At 34.0% G+C, this 17,592-nt stretch overlaps 2 protein-coding genes across 2 annotated transcripts in view; one reads left to right on the top strand and one right to left on the bottom strand.

Annotated features, from left to right (window-relative positions):
- Nucleotides 1–8: 8 nt before the first annotated feature.
- LOC132546138 (V-type proton ATPase 16 kDa proteolipid subunit c) lies at nt 9–8,569 on the top strand. The gene is made up of 3 exons (XM_060209836.1): nt 9–172; nt 6,287–6,470; nt 6,802–8,569. Exons 1-3 carry the CDS (start codon nt 91–93, stop codon nt 7,007–7,009), a joined length of 474 nt encoding a protein of 157 aa, XP_060065819.1. The 5' UTR covers nt 9–90; the 3' UTR covers nt 7,010–8,569.
- A 3,688-nt stretch (nt 8,570–12,257) lies between these two features.
- The window catches only part of LOC132546159 (heat shock protein 75 kDa, mitochondrial-like), a 31,176-nt gene continuing 25,841 nt past the window's right edge, over nt 12,258–17,592 (bottom strand). Inside the window, exon 18 of the mRNA XM_060209866.1 lies at nt 12,258–14,650. Coding sequence (XP_060065849.1) covers nt 14,555–14,650 — 96 coding nt within the window. The 3' untranslated portion in view covers nt 12,258–14,554. The remainder of the gene's footprint in view (nt 14,651–17,592) is intronic.

The raw sequence follows: 17,592 nt of genomic DNA, 5'->3' as shown, positions 1-17,592 counted from the left end.
CGCCATCTTGCGACGTCGAACAACCTGTGTAGTTATCTTCTGAAAAGAAATCGAAATTTCTGCTGTTTTACTTCTTGAAAACTAAGAAAAATGACCGACGTTGCGGAAAAACAACCTCTTTACACACCGTTCTTCGGAGCAATGGGTGCAACAGCAGCTATGGCCTTCAGTGGTAAGAAAAATATTCATCTTTGACACGGCACCGGGTGGGCAAGTCATAATCGATCGTTTTTGGAATTTGTCATTGATGAATTTTGGTGACATTGACGATAGGGAATAAGTCAAGGTACCGTTCATATTCACCATCTAACTGAAATAAAGCGTGTTTGGTAGTTCAACTAATGTCGTTTTGTATTAGAGCGTCAGAAAGAAAAACGCATTTTACGATTGATGACATCTGTTCCGGTTGTTGGGTGTCACGGGATAATGGACGAAGGTGAATAATTGTGTATTCCTTGAAATTCACCTTATAAAAGGTCTACTTTCGGTTAATGCCCCTGTATGTTTAAAATAAACTTCAGGTCGGATATAATTGATAACAAATGTGGAGATACAAAATCAATAAAACTGGATTAATACGTAAATGTGTACATGGGGAAAATATTTTTTTCTTTTAGATGAAATTTTAGTACCTTCGTAGTAGGCAAATTGCGAATTATATAATGAACTATGTCTAGAAAATTTATCATATTTGAGTTTATCTTTGCCCTTCGTAAATTGTGATACACGTGGCAGCAATAAATTTTATGACAAAATTAACCTTGACACATTAATCATTTTGTACTTCATAGTTTCAGCTGCTGATCAAATGTACATGCATTCATGTTTCTGTCTTTTCTAGAATCAATTGGCACATTTTATACAGATCTAAAGATTGATTTTATAAATGTGGAATGCACACTATGAAATAACTATTTCACATATTAAACCAATTGTATTGCATGCATGTACATGTTGATATAATGTCATTGCAATAGACATTGCCATTAGATACAACACCAAGTATGAGAGCTTTTGACAATATGAAATGTGTTAATAATACTTATATGAATAATTGATCATGAAACTCTTTACGAAATTGAAAAAATTTAATTCAATAATTATGATTTATTGTTTAAGGAGTAAAGGATAATCAGAAATATAGTTGAAATACTACAAGTGTACTTAGTCAACCATACAAATGTATTTAGTAAATCAGTCATTTTAGCAGCAATGAGCAATGAAGTACAGTTGTAAATGTACTTGTCAATACATTCACATAGCATAAAATTGTATATTTTTTACTGCAGTAGGTGTTGGTTTTCGAAGTTTGTTGTATATAGTGTTATGAATTAGATGTATTAAAGCTTATGGGATAGGTTACACTAGATGAGTTTTTGAAAGTTATTGAAAGGGGCAAGCAGGTACTTGATATTGTCTGCAAAGTTTCAATGTGACCTAGTTTGATTTCTGTGGGTAGAAACTAGCTATGTAACTTTAAGATTAACATTGCTGAGTGACTGAGGTATTCTGAGATAACATATCTGGGTATCTGTGTGTATGACACTGAATTCAGAATTATGACCTTATTATGAACATTCATATATCTTGTTTGCATAGAGTTGGTGATGGCGAATTCTATACCGTAACTGTCAATTAAAAAGAAAGTCAGTTTTCATTTGGAAGTTTTCTGGAAACTCTACTAGCTTAATACACAGTAATCATACATGGAGAAGAGAAAGTACAGGACTATATAAGTCAATGATTAAAAGATGTTCAGGACCAGATATCACAAACACTTTCTCATTGTAATTATTTATATAATAGGCATTTTATCTTTATGCATGGCTTAACACCGTAAAGCTAAGGTACATTTGTTAGTTTCACTATGGTGTCTTATAATACAAATGTTACTTGTGAAACAAATTTGAAATGCTGACAGTGCAAATTAAAAGCTGTCAACATGATAAAAACTATATGAACTATAAATGTTTCTGATGCCTTTTGCATGCTAATCATCCAAACATTTTCTTGAAATTTAGCCGGCCAGAACCCTGTACAAAAGTTTTCTATGAACACTTTATAATGAAATATTCATGAATACTGAAACCTACGCTTATATAAAGCCATTTTGAGTTGCTGAGGTTAAAAACAAGGTTACTAATTGAAACTGCCATCATTGGTAAAGATATTATGTTTTATTTATATAAGTTTACTTTTGTAAATGTTGAGGTTTTTACTTTGTCAGATGACCATTATTGTACACGAAGTTTTTTAAGCCCTCAAGTTACTCTGACATCTGGTACTTCTTGATGTTTTCACTTCACGTGAGGAAGATTATCGTTCTTTTTTCCATCATGATGTTACTTGATCTGTATTTAGGACTTTTTATTATATTGGAGTTTCTTCTGGCCACTGTCTAGCCCTTTCTCAAGCAATTATACAGTTTCACACAGGAGTTACATTTTACCCATTTTAAGCAGCATTCCCATTTTTCTCCTGATGGAGTTTTTTCACCCTCAAATTTCATCTTGCACTTCAAGATTTTGTAATTGCAAATTTAAAGGGTACAAAACCATTACGAAATATTAATTTTACCCTCAAATTTGAACTACGGTGAGAACCCAGAAGGAGAAAATAATAATTCTTGACTATGCTCTGAAATTGTAATCATGCATATGCACGTACATATTGCATGTTGTATTGTACCACAACCTCATGATAACTTAGAATTAACATTTCGTTCATACTGTATACATTTCACTGTCCCCACTTTGGAATAACTGGAAAGATATCAAATCACATAAATACCTCAAAATGAATATTGCTAGTGTTTTATATTAGAACTAAAATTTGTAATAGTTACAAGAGATGACATCAACTATGGTATTTGTCCTGAAAAGCATGTTTAAATATATATGTCAAAGTTGTGTTGAGTAGGAGTCTCTAGTGTTTCATTGATGGTCCCCTTATGGTGATGCTCACATCAGATTTGAGGTAAATTAAGCTGTTAACATGATTTTTAGACTCAAATATATGATCTCGATAAAAATATATAGCCACTTCACAGCCATTAACATTATGTAGTATATGAAGCACAGGTGTTTCAGCTTTGTCCTTGTCTTTTTTCAAATTGTGCATCTCAATACTTTGAGGAGTCCCATAGTTAAAGATGTCCTATCACTACACTACACCAATACCTTAGAATATCACAGATGCAGTCCATACTTTCAATGAAAAAGTTACCAATGATTTGTTGATATGCATTTATTTTTATTTTTCCTGCATTTAAGTGGGGGGGGGGGGAATCAGAACAGTAAACAGGATTTAGTTTAAAATAAACAGATTGCTTGGTACAATGTGCAAATTGAAAATAGATGGAATTTAAGGTATCACCAGTAACACTGGTATACAAATGTATGAATGATATTTGTGTCGAATGTGAATCAGGCAGCACATGTTTCTTTACATGGGTTTGCTTTACAGAAACTACATTAATTTTTCATAATCAATTGATTCAGTAGTGTGATTGATCATGAAGTTTCACCTACTGCTGTGAGTGTTGATTTATAGCAAATCAGTTAAGATAACCAATGTCATGTATCTGGGTGCATGTTGCAATATCTGCCTACAACTTGAATAGATTTATTGTGGTAAAAAAGTACTGGTTTATACACTGTACTGTGTAAAAATTAGTGAAAGGAAAGTACTTCTGCACAAAGAGATATCACCTATTTTATTGTTGGCTGGATAAAGCTTTTAATCGTTCATAAGTCATATGCATCCATTGTCCAATCTGTTAAAATGATTAACCTGTCACTGTTGATATTGTCCAATAAGATACTAGCTTTCCATTTTACTCTTCTCCATATATGTAGCATCTATATATACAGAAGTGTATTTTCCAACATTGATTTTGTAAGTGGTAGATTCTCATGTTCTTGTGGCCTAGGTATAGTAACAAGCTTTCCTGTGACATCGCTCAACTAACATCCAGCCGAGAACTGGTTATTGATTGTATGGCTTCTATAGTAATCAATGCTAGGAGGATTCTGGTTCAGTGTTTACGTGGTCGAGCTAGGTTTGAGTACACCCAGTTGTGCTGATGTAGTCGATGCTTTAGCTTCTGGCTGCAAGTGTCTAAACATCACCATCAGCCGTAGGCCAGCATTAAAGTCAAAATTATAGTCTTTTTGATGCTAAGCATGTAATGTACGGTATATGGTAGCAGATTCATGGATAAACATACAATTTTAAGATTCTATTTAAAAAATACAGTTTACCACACAGAATGGAAGATCAGCACAGCATTATAGATTGATGTGTACTTTATGGCTACCATTTGGAAGCTAAAGCTGTTTTCTATAGTTAACAAAGGAAGACAAATTTTGACTTGTGCCCAGTCCAGGCATTGGTCTGGTGCATAGGGCAGTTATTCTAATGAATATAACTTGGCTTGTATTTCTAAAACATTTGATATATTATTATCAAGGGGCAAAAAACAGCATTTAATAGAATATTTGTGCCTGAATGGAAGGGTATGTATTAGTTATACATGACAATGATGTATCTTGTTCGCAGAAAACAACTTTAAATACAGGATTAGGTGTAATACAATCAATAATCATACTAGTTGTCACATCAGTGTACATGTACATTATATACGAGATGTTTTATATACACATACCAGCTACAATTTGAAGTATCTATAACACTGTAGATGTACGTAAAAAATTTATAATCTCAAAGCATTATCCTTCAAATATGAGTTAAGCATACTGTATTACGGAAATAAACCTTTAATTACATCCTTAGTATTGTATGTTGTATTATAAATGATGTTGATTTTAACATGAAAAAATAATCATGATTTTCTCTCAGTCTCTCCACTGTAGTCTCACACTTTTGTGCCCTTAGTTTAATTGATGTATGTAATAAGGTAATGTAGAAGTTCTCAATTTTGGCAAACAAAATTTGAATTTGTGACAAGACCGAATTAATATGGAAAAGGTTATTCATTTCATTCGACAGTCTGTACACGTCACTAACAGAATGCTTAATTTACCCTGAAGCAAGTAACGTCCATCCCATTGCATACCATACCAGTATACATTAGGTAATGTTATATATAGCTGTAAATATAAGACACCTTCACTAAGTGTACCCCTATACAATTTTATTACATTAGCTTCAGGGCTATACTTATCAGTTCAGGGATCTATATATAATGTTGGGCCATGCTCTTCCTTTTTGATATGCTCCCATATATATAAATGTCACATTCTTATATTGAATTGTTGATGTTTTGGAAGATAACACTCAATCTTTTCAATCAATTCATGATTGAATTAATTGTCTGAAATTTCATACAATACTGAACTATTAAATAACTGTTGAATAGTATGGTAGTGGATTTTTGTAATTAAATACTGTTGTTTTCTGTTCACAAAAAGGACATGATCATTCAATACCCTGTAATAAATACTCCAATGTATACAAAGTACTGACTACACTTTGGAACTTATTACAAGCTGTAACTGTGATGGTTTTAGAATTGGTACAGATTTAAAACATGTAAATGGGTAATTTTCATCAAAATTACTTTTACTGTAATTAATATTTTTAATATTATACATGTTCAAAATTTGGTAATTGAATGTGTCTGCATTGTATTTCTCCAATCTTAATGTATCTTGCATTTTGAGAGGCTGTTAATGTTGAGATCTTTACATACTACCTGGTAACTGACTTTGTTTCTGATGAGTTATATATGTTTGACTCTCCATAGTTTTCTGTGTAAAACACTCAAAAGATGAATATAAATCTATGTATATAATATAAAACATAATGACATTTAATTTTGTTTGGACAGTGAAAGAATAATGTGCTGTGATAGATTTTAATAGATTATATAAAAATTGCATACATGACATATAATCAGGGCATTCAGTTGACCTTTGACATTACACTCATCTTTGGCAATTTCTAAACTCAAATAACAAACCTGAAGGGTGAAAACATGTGAAATAGACGTGTTGCTTCAAACACATGAGACTGACATGTCACTTCAATCTCAATAGTCAGAACTAATTGTTGGGGGTCAAAATAATACTCTGCAGTGTCTTATGAATGTGTTGTATATGGTTTATAGAATATATGGGTAAGATGCTTTAGAATGATGTACCAGGTATTCAACATGATAAGGCACACATTGACGACTTTCTACATCGGTGAACAACAGATTAGTATAGTGACACCTTTTGAATTGTTTCAAGACATTACTCATGCATCGTTGTTTATGTTTCAGCCTTGGGAGCTGCCTATGGCACAGCCAAGTCTGGTACTGGAATCGCTGCCATGTCTGTGATGAGGCCAGAGCTGATCATGAAGTCTGTGATCCCTGTTGTCATGGCTGGTATCATTGCCATCTACGGGCTGGTCGTAGCTGCCCTCATTGCCAACAGTATCACCAAAGACTACACACTCTTCACGTATGCATTTACAACTTTTAAAAAGGAAATTGTACATCATAGGTTTTCTCATCAAGTTTATATATTGCATTCAAACACCTCAAAACAAGATTTCATCCGTGTAAAAACGAGTTGTGAAATACTGATTTTCTGTATTGTCACTATGTTAGTATTTTATAAAAATGAATTTAACCAATAAAGTTTGCAAAGAAATAGTAAAAATTGATTTCTAGTAGGTCATTTTATTACCAAGTCAATATTCTTTACTTCATTGTTCGTAAAGAGGAAGCACTGTGTCCCTAGATATTCTTTTAATATCAATTTAATAATGGCCTCACTTTCTTACCTACAGGAGCTTCTGCCACTTGGGTGCAGGACTGAGTGTGGGTTTGAGTGGTCTAGCTGCAGGGTTTGCCATTGGAATCGTGGGAGACGCTGGTGTGAGAGGAACAGCACAACAACCCAGATTATTTGTCGGAATGATCCTTATTCTAATTTTTGCTGAAGTATTGGGTCTATACGGACTTATTGTAGCTCTTATCCTGGCTACCAGAGGATAACGCTTCCGCAGTCTACTATATACAGAACTTACTATAGGAACAATTGGAAACCATTCATACTAGATACAAGCAGGCGAGTGACCCTCGACTAACATTCCGATTGTAGCATCTTCCTGTATCTGACTATCAACTTTGAAATACACTTTTTGTTTATTGAGTCATTTTTACGTAAATTTTTAGAATTCTTGTCAGAACAAAGTACAATCTGTAAAATGGGACAAATTGTTGTGTGAAGTTTTGATCGTCTTTTCTGTTATTGGGTTATAAATATTATTTATACTTTCTTAGATCATTGCCGACAGGTTAAGAGTTGGACATAGCCCGTACTTCAACACCCGTGTTGGTCTTTATGGTAAAGATTCATGTGACATGTTCCAGTTATCTTTATGTTGAAAGTAGCGTTGTATATATCCACTAACAGTTGCTAATGAAAGGGCATGTCTGAATATTTGAGAGTTGTAATGAAATCAACAATTTATTGGTCATCAATATATTCATTGCTACTAAATCATGCATTTTTAATCCCTAGAGTGATTTGAACAGTATCACCAGGTTGTATGTGTGTGGTTTGAGGATGATTGAAGACGATCATGTTGATTTGTGATTATGTTTTCTAGTGGTGCAGATGAATCCAATTATTTATATATTACTTACAATGTTATAGAGGAGGAATCCAATCATGGAATTATTTACATTTTAAAATGATTTGAATGATTTCTTTTGTGTATTTTGTCCTGTGTGTTATAATATATGATACAAAATATATTTGGAAATGTAGATATATTTTTTGTTTGTTTTAGTCTGCAATGCAGACAGTGATACATGCTAGCCAGTCATTTTTGCGAGAGTGTGAGAGAAATGTTGGAAAATATGGGTCGGAAAACAGGATAAATATTACGGAACTGCTTACATTTTTCATAGTAGTAACATAAAAGTGCTTGTCTAATAGAAAAGAAGAAAATCAAATTTGCATACAAAGTAAAAAGTATCAGCTCTTTGTGTCACAGAAACCAGTCATTGAAAACCTTGACGCCAAAATCTACATTGTACCATTGATAACCATATACTTTCACAAGTATGGATGTAGTCTTAATTTCTGCTTCATGTAATGTCTAAGGAATTAAGTTGTCTCCATTAACCCCTCATGTTATAACTAGTCTAACAACTTCGTCATTAGGTTGATATATACAATACTTTTCAGTAATTGATAAAAAATGAGACACGAGTACCAAACAGTTTTGTTTCATTGATGTGTAGAATTTTGTGAATGTTCCAGTATTTAAACACATTAGAAACCTATGTTGTAGCTCCGATAGTTGTAGGTATATCTATTGTATGTATAGGACCAGCTGTATTCAAGGGAGCTGGAAATTCGGTCACTTTCTAGTTAAAAACAAATCCCTAGCAGAAAGATTTTCAAAATTTTTTTTCTCCAACCATGTAAAACAAAATTTGCATGAATGATATACACAAGAAATTATAAATATGATATTGTCATTTTCATGTACAGAGTAAATTTGTTTTCATGTCGGTGAGAGTATTAAACAGTCACCACAAAAACATTAGTTTGTTATTATTTCAAGGTGTGTATTTCACAGGGAACTAAGATGTTTATATAAAGTAGCAGTGATGAATATCCTCACATCTACTGTTTAAAAGTGTGAAGTTTGTCAGTATTGTATATGTCATAAAGTAATGAAATTTGAGTTGAGAATAGTAAGTAATTCATAGCTTACATAAATAAAGCATGGGTGTCATCATAAATGAATGTTAATAGTCATATTAAAACAAAATTGAAAAAGAAAATGAACTCGACCACTGAGTCAATCCTAACGGTATACACAATCCCAGCTGTGACGTTAGAATCCTACATCATTGACCTCTGGGTCCCAAAAGAGATACAGCACTCGGTTGCTTGTAAATGACCTACCAGTTTAGAGTAAGGTCAGGACAGGATGTTGAGGGACCAGACTGTAATTAACTGACGATAGGCCTATATCTGGTGATAATACTCATACTTAATGTTGTTTCAGTAAAATATCTATCAAATACATGTACTGTAAACGTGTAATAAGCCCACCCCACTTTGAATCCAAGCTTGTGTAAGGACATCTTGTTTTATTGCAGGAAAACAAGGATTATAATCTTTGTACACTAAATATGACTAGCTATATGTAAAAACGTACCTGGGCTTTTGAGTGTGAGGGAAATGTGTTTACTCCTTGGACCAATTTTCTGATAAATACAGTTTGTCACATTTCAATTAATATCATGTGATTCAAAATGATCTGTCATTCCATGTTAAAAGTAAAATTATCATTTTCAAACACACAAAGTGTGTGTGGTTACAAAGCTGTCAAATACTACAACCATATATGCCGGAAGACAGTTCAATGCTTATATTTACATCCCCTATGCACATTACTGCTTTGGGCAAAAAAGAATTTTATTTAAACGATGTGCAAACGTAAAACTATTAAGTTAACATACAAGTTGGACTAGTCTGTTGTTTAGCTATTAACTTCTTCCTCTATTTGATTAAGTACTTGTAAACATCACTACAGCCACTTGTGTCCAGCTTCCTCTGATATGTGACTAGATTAATTATTGAACATTATATACATATAGCATATCCCGACCTGTCAACATGCTCCTTGAAGGATATAAAATTGTGTATACTCTCTTCCTGGGAGATGTTCTCATTGTAGAGTCCTCCCAAAGGTTTTGCCATGATAAATAAAGATGTCTACATCAAAGTCCTGAATATAGTTTTATCAACATGATAAAAGTCTCGTGTAATGGTGGCACAGTCAACATAAAAGCATGATTGATATTATCCAAGTAGAGTAGTCTGTTTTACATAATTTTGATCAGGGTTTGTCATTCCTTGCTTTAGTACATCTACAAATATATGGTTATGGGGGTATTTAATGTGTAGGTATATAATAAAAGTTTTTGTTGTACTGCAGCCAAAGTTTTTTCATTAAATGATGCTAATATCATCATCAGCCCAGAGAAGGGGAGGTCAGGTATAAGTACCGTACTGTTCAAAACGATACATCAACCAATCAGAAATGGAGAGCATGACATTCAGTGACCTTGACCTTTGATGCTATAATCCAAAAAAGAACAGATGTCTTTCCAAATACACTGTACATGAATTTTAGTTAAAGCAAAATGTAGAAATGTCAACAGGTCATGCAAAACTCAGAGTTAACAAGATATCACAGCAGGATCTTGGCACCCACCTTGGAAATGAATATAGAGGGACATTGAGAATTGTATGGTTGTAAAATGTGCATGGTCACTGGGACCTTATTACATTATCCCTCTACATCAAATATGATAATCCTGCATGAAATAGGATAAGAGATATGCTAAGAAAAACAAGGCTTTTCTATAAAGTGGTTCAAAGGTATAGGTTAGAATGACCTACTTTCAGACAATAAACTTCCCAGAATGTACCCACTGACCAAGTTTGAATATCCTACATTGTACTAGATATGCTCTACAGAAAATGTACACTTCTTATACATAGCAAAAACAAAGGTGGATGCCTTGGCAGGATCATCCTTAATATCAATTAGGACCAACAAGAACTTGAACTTATCACCTTGTATCATCCTTGATATCACTTTGGACTAACAAAATTTGAACTTGTCACCTCTGAAAGATTTGGTGATGTAGCATTATCGGTAACAAACATTTTCCTGTCAAAATCCACTGGTGGCCATCTTGAAAGTCAAATCAATCATAAGATGGGTAAGGACAAACTAGGGACCAAAAAGACATACTATATGTATAGACAATTTGTAGAGGATCACATAAACTTTTTCAGAAGTGTAGCGATAACAGGAATTGTCTACAGAACTTGTTTGATAATGTGGCCTAAAAATAATTTACCCTTAATGAACTTCAAAATTTTTTAGGTATAAGACAAAACTATTCCTGTTGTGTATGTAATGAATGTAACACTGATCCTAGACTTGGGTGTACTACTGCATGATAGATGGAAAAACGATACACAAAATGATAAAATGAAAATGATATCTCCATAACAGATATCTATAGATGTATACTACTCAACGTCCATGATAAAGCTTCTTGTTAGATGAGCTTTTGATTACGTAAACAAGGTAAAGATCACCCAAGGTCTATTAAGACTTTTTGCTATGACTTGACACAGAAATCAACTTCTAAACAGTAAGATAAAATATAGATATGTGATGCAAATGTGAAGTGTTTTGCCAAGAAAATACCATTCGTTTAGGGCAAGTTTTATATTTCTTTTCAACAGGAGCCTGTCAAAACAAAGCAACTGCCCTATCAAATATCTTATATACTGACTGAAAAGAAATGAAAAATAATTGATTGATGCATCCATGGTACTGAAGAACAAAAGGCCCAAGGGGCCTACATTGCTTACCTGGCTAGTATATCCATTTAGTAAAGAATTTCAGATATGACAAATAATTTCTCTATTGGGGCCAAGCTTTGTGGTCAAACAGAAGTCAGATTCACATTTCATATAATTTACTTCAGACCAAATTTGGAAAATATCCTTGAACTGAATAAGGATTTTGTAGAACTTACATTTCCCCTATTGGGCCCCACTCCTAAGCCATAGGGGACCAGGATACATTATGCATACAGAACTGATTTCCCTTCACCCTGAAATACTTTAGGCAAAATTTGGGCAAAATCCATTCATTCCTATAGGAGGAGGACTTCAAAGAATTTACTCTATTTCCCCTTTTGGGCCCCACATCTCTGGTCCTTGGGGGGTAGAAAAGCGATATTTATACAAACTTGGGTCATCTTCCCCAAGGATGCTTCTGACCACATTTGATTAATATCTGTTCAGTCGTTCATGAATAATAGAGATTTATAATAAAAAGTTGACAGACACTGGGCAACTGATGCCACGTCATGGCACAAGTTCACAGGTCCTTTGGACCAGGTGATCTAGTACACTCTCAAATCTTATCAAACTTTAAATCTGATTCTAAGGTCCAGTTTTTGGGACCATCGATGTGGAGCCATGGTAAAATAAAATAAATATAATAACATGCTGATAAATTCTTCCCAAGTCTGAATAAGTTCAAATTAATAGAAAAAGAAATACAACCAAAAGCACTACATGTATCAGGTACATTTATATAAGCTACAATATACTGTGAAATCACAGTAGAATAAAGGAAAAAAGACAATCACACTAGGTAATCAAATGAAAACTGACACAAAAGGATTTATTTATTTTCATTTTATTTCATATATAATCCACGCGACATACTAAAAATGTTATGAAAAGTTACAAATGAAAGTCCATATGTATAAAATGTAATGATTTGCAATTCGATATCACAATTCATGAAATATGAATAAAGTTCTTACGTGAAATAATATAGTAGTAAAAAGTTAACTCTGATCTTTGTGATTTCTTGTGATGTAATTTGCCCTCTTTTAAGATGATTTTCTCTTTTCTCAGCATTCTTCACTATTACTTCAAATTCTGATTTGTTCAGAAGCATTTCTTAAAATGTGGGCTATGATTGAAAAATTTAATGAAACAATTTGAAAATCTGAACACAGTACAATATTAACTATATCTTTATGTGTTTAATTGAGTGGGGGAAAGTCATCTTCACAATCATAACCCACCTCTAAAGGTAAATACATAAACCATGTGTTTTAAATGGATAAACAAGGGACCTAAGTTTTGGTCAGTTTAATGGAGTTCCTGTTTATAGAGTGTCCACATGGTAATAAGGATCTCAAAATGTCCGATTAAACCATGGTCTTCAGTAATTATTTAGAGATGTGATGAAAATACGACATTTAATCTGCTTATTGATGAAATCAGTGGCTATCTCTCCATATAAGTCATGAATGTGTCATGTGACTATGTGCTGACACCAGCATATCGAGGGAATCAATGGATTTATTGGAGGTGAATTAACACATCACTCTCTCTACTGTGTATTTTGAGGATGTCAGTGATGAAGACTTGCTATGGAAGCAGACAGCCTCCTTCTACTCCAGTCAATACTTCATTCTAGCACCTCTCCTCTACAGAATTAACCACGCGCTTTCTAACCCAGGAAAGATACCGCTTCTTCTAAATGCAGTCTTAAATAACTATTGATTTGGTAGCAGCAGTAAATTGCTCCTAAACTACTGTTCATTTCAATGCACACATTGTTATCAACTAGAAACAAATACAGGTCTCACACAAGTTAAAACTACATTCCATTCAGTGTTAACACAGCAAGTTGATCCTTCTTGCACATTAATTGGTTGAGAATACTGAACTTTTACACAAATACTGATGGTTCACCAGTGAAAGTTTCTCACCAACAATACTTCTATCACCAGTTATACTACTATCCTCCCTATACATCTCATGATCCAAAAGTAACACTGATGGTTTTAATAGTCAAGGTCTTTTTTACCAAAAATAACCATCTGACAAACTTTCCTATATATTACATTGTCAAGAATATCAAAGTTTTCTACAGGTACTGATGGTTTAACACTCAAGCTTCCTCACCGTTACACTTATCAGTTAAATACCTAAAAACCCGAACAAATGTCTTTAGAAACATCAACATCAGCTGTTTTATCTAATACCTTTTGCACATATACAACCAGTAAACATCACTATTAACATCATATCAATTTAAGAGCCTCACACTGAAATAATGTCATATTGACCTTTGACTTTTTTGTCAAAATGGACATGAAATGATATGAAATTATTTTGAAACTTTATGCTTCAGGAGTACATTTTCACAAGTGCTTGGTGATTTTTTATGTGTGTGTTTTGGAGCATCAAGTTGACCCCTGAAATTTTGCGATTTCAGAAGTCAAATCACAAATCTCAAGGGTCAAACACATGTGAAATAAGCATTTCTCTTAAAACTCATGAATCAAATCTACTAATTCTGGTGTCAAAAACATATTCCCATGAGTCTACTTAATGTCCTGTGTGTTGAGAAAAGATATCCGCTGTAAAACTATTTTTTCATCCTACAAGAAAATGGTTTTCATTTTTTTTATAGAGTTCCTATGACAATGACCTTGACCTTGGTATGAAGTTAAAATTGGCAACATCATGCTTCATGAGTACATATTTGTTTAATGTATTAGTATGTGTGTCTGTGCATGAGTGTGTGTGTGTTTTTTAATGTTTTTTTTATTCAAATCAACTTCAGCTGGATGGTTATCATATCTCTTAATTCAGTGAGAGAACTTTTTTTTTAAAAATCAATAAAAATTGTGTCTTTTGAAAAATTGAAAAGGAATGACAATGGAGTTAAACGTGACTCTGACCAGAAATATCTGTATTTTAACAAGTATCAGTACCCTACTGGAATATTCATACCATCATCAACCTGCAAGAATGGCTAAAATAAAACAATTTTTCCTGTAATTCTTGAGTGTACAACAAAGTCACCAAATTGTCTGAGAAAGCAGTTCTCTTGGAGTATGTTGAGAGTCACCACACAGAATTCTATCCCTAGTCCGTTCCTCTTGGATTTTCTATCACAATAATGCCTTCTCCAAGATCTCATTCACACGCCCAACCATCGTCCTGGGGTCATCCAGCAGACCTGCGTTGATCATGGCATTGTCAAACAGCTGAAAAATACAATTATACAACAGGGTATTACAGCAATGCAGCTACAATGTACTACCAAACCATCCTGTACTAACTGGATATATTCATATGGACAGTATATAGTGTTGTAACTTTGTAAGTACACTGTAAATATACTTATTTTGGCACAATCAAATTTCAGCACAATATGAAGTATGAACAAGTAAGCACAATTCTGAATCTGTGCTATCAGAATAATAGTTGTATTGATGACACAAACAAACTGCTATTCTCACAATCATGCTTTAGCACTGTATCTTTGGCCCAAAAAGCACTATTATAAAATTATCTCTGAAATATGCACATTTACTGTAGTCATTTAATTAAAATTTGAAAGATAACTGCTGAAGTCATAAAAAATTGCATCAAGATGAATTGTCACCTATAGCAGGTTTGGCTGTGGAGATATATATAGACAGTAAGCATGGAGGCAAGGTAAAACTTTCAAACTTTAGAATTTAACAGTAGATCTATCCTGTACATCACACATGGAAGTCATGAAACAGGTATAACACATATATCACAACATTCGTATCTTCTCGTTTTTTTATCAGTAAACGTAAATCAGAAATTCATCTGTAAAACATATTTATTTACACTTAAAGGTGTTACAAGTTAAAATAACACAAAACCAATCTGATGCAATGCCTGTCAGAGTTACATAAACTGAAAATATATGAATCAAATGTGGCAGCCTTTTCACTACACAACATGAAATCACTGGACATTCTGCTAGGTGAAGCAAGTATGTGTTCTAAATATTTCACAAATGCTACCAGTCCAAGATGGTAAGCAGTGTGACTCCTCAATTATCACTGACAGGTAGGTTTCCATCATATCCTTGACCTACATCAGTCAGGCTTTGAGAGGGAGATGTTCATTTCTGTTATCAGAAATTCCTCAATCTCCAAGAATGACCTTTTTTAAAGAGCCAGTCAAAGAAACTTAACACTAGCTGTCCACAGACACTACACACCCAAAGGCAGGCCTGGACATAGACATTGATATCGTCACAGGTCTTTACAAAGCTATTTGAAAGCTTCCAATAATTCTGTTGCCTACATTCTGCAGAAAATCAAGGTCAAAACAAGGTCACATACACAGGGAAAATGTCCACCCTATTCCCTAAGCTAAAACTTGTATTGTATCATATATAGTACAATGCCTTCTGATACCATTAACAATATTCTGATGTTGTCAATTAGCTGTAAGATGTCCATGCTAATCACAGCACTAGGTAACAGTAGACATTCAATGTAGTTCTGTATTGTCATTATTTTTGGGAACACAACTCGTATAAAATCTGTTAATAAAACTGAAGACCATCACCAACGACCAGATACCTATATAGCCTGGAGCATACATCAAGATTCGGATGAAGGTCTCAAGTTCAAATTCTGGTCTGACTATCGTGTATGTTTTCTTTTGTATTACATCCAGCTAAATTAATGTCCAATTTGTTGGAGGGAGAATAATGGAGCCACACTTGGCAGATTGACGGCTACACACAGCTCTGTTTGTACCAAAATTTCACAAGGTTCAGATCTAAACTCTGGATACACACAAGGTTCAGATCTAAACTCTGGTTACACACAAGGTTCAAATGTAAACTCTGGTTACACACAAGGTTCAGATGTAAACTCTGGATACACACAAGGTTCAGATGTAAACTCTGGTTACACACAAGGTTCAAATGTAAACTCTGGTTACACACAAGGTTCAAATGTAAACTCTGGTTACACACAAGGTTCAGATCTTAACTCTGGTTACACACGAGGTTCAGATCTAAACTCTGGTTTAGCAATGATTTTTTCCATTGTTTGATATTTATGTCTATATAACTGAACATAAGAATATGATACCAATACATGGTATATATATAATGGAATTTCCTATGAAACTCCATCAAATCTAAATAAACTTTCAACCATCAAAGATTTGAAAATATGGATGTCAATTCAGTTTAATTTCATGCACATTTAATTTTCTATATTAATGTTTCGTGCATGAATTATACCAATTTCTTTCACACAGAGAACAATTGTTCTGCACAACAGTCGACCATCCCTATCTCAAAATACTAAAACATAAAACTTGATTCCATAAACACAGGTCTGTCTTTCAAAGGGAGTTTTAATCATAAACACACACTTCACAATCAAAGCTATTACACCAGTATTATATACCTGTACTCTACAACACTCTGCTTGACTATGATCATGTATACAAACAACCATTTGATAAATTTTCATAAAAAATATGGGAAAAAATCACACTTTCATGAATATTTTATGGCAGTAGATAAGTAGTAAATATGCAATATGCAGAAAACTGAATTTCAGATGGACTTTTACCTATCTTATCATCAGCTGTACAATCTGTATCACTGACAGGTATATTGGTAATTTACCTCCATATAGTCAGCACACTGTGGGATACTAGTCATCAACATCATGTGGTACACAAGTCACTTTTACTGTGTGGGGTACACAAGTCACTACCACTGTGTGGGGTACAAGTCACTACCACTGTGTGGGGTACACAAGTCACTACCACTGTGTGGGGTACACACAAGTCACTACCACTGTGTGGGGTACAAGTCACTACCACTGTGTGGGGTACACAAGTCACTACCACTGTGTGGGGTACAAGTCACTACCACTGTGTTGAGTACACAAGTCACTACCACTGTGTGGAGTACAAAAGTCACTACCACTGTGTGGGGTACAAGTCACTACCACTGTGTGGGGTACACAAGTCAATACCACTGTGTGGGGTACAAGTCACTACCACTGTGTGGGCTACAAGTCACTACCACTGTGTGGGGTACACAAGTCACTACCACTGTGTGGGGTACACAAGTCACTACCACTGTGTGGGGTACACAAGTCACTACCACTGTGTTGGGTACAAGTCACTACCA

Source organism: Ylistrum balloti, unplaced genomic scaffold (genome assembly GCF_031769215.1).
Source record: "Ylistrum balloti isolate Yb309-2 unplaced genomic scaffold, AGI_CSIRO_Ybal_v1 Utg369876, whole genome shotgun sequence".
In the NCBI taxonomy this organism is placed as follows: Eukaryota; Metazoa; Mollusca; class Bivalvia; order Pectinida; family Pectinidae; genus Ylistrum; species Ylistrum balloti.
This window is presented reverse-complemented; position numbering and strand designations above follow the sequence as displayed.

Bases quoted from the DNA above. Each gene is read 5' to 3' on its own strand.
- LOC132546138 (XM_060209836.1), top strand. From the start codon at position 91: ATGACCGACGTTGCGGAAAAACAACCTCTTTACACACCGTTCTTCGGA. The intron at 173-6,286 runs GTAAGAAAAATA...TTTATGTTTCAG, and splicing joins AGCAGCTATGGCCTTCAGTG to CCTTGGGAGCTGCCTATGGC. The intron at 6,471-6,801 runs GTATGCATTTAC...TCTTACCTACAG, and splicing joins AAAGACTACACACTCTTCAC to GAGCTTCTGCCACTTGGGTG.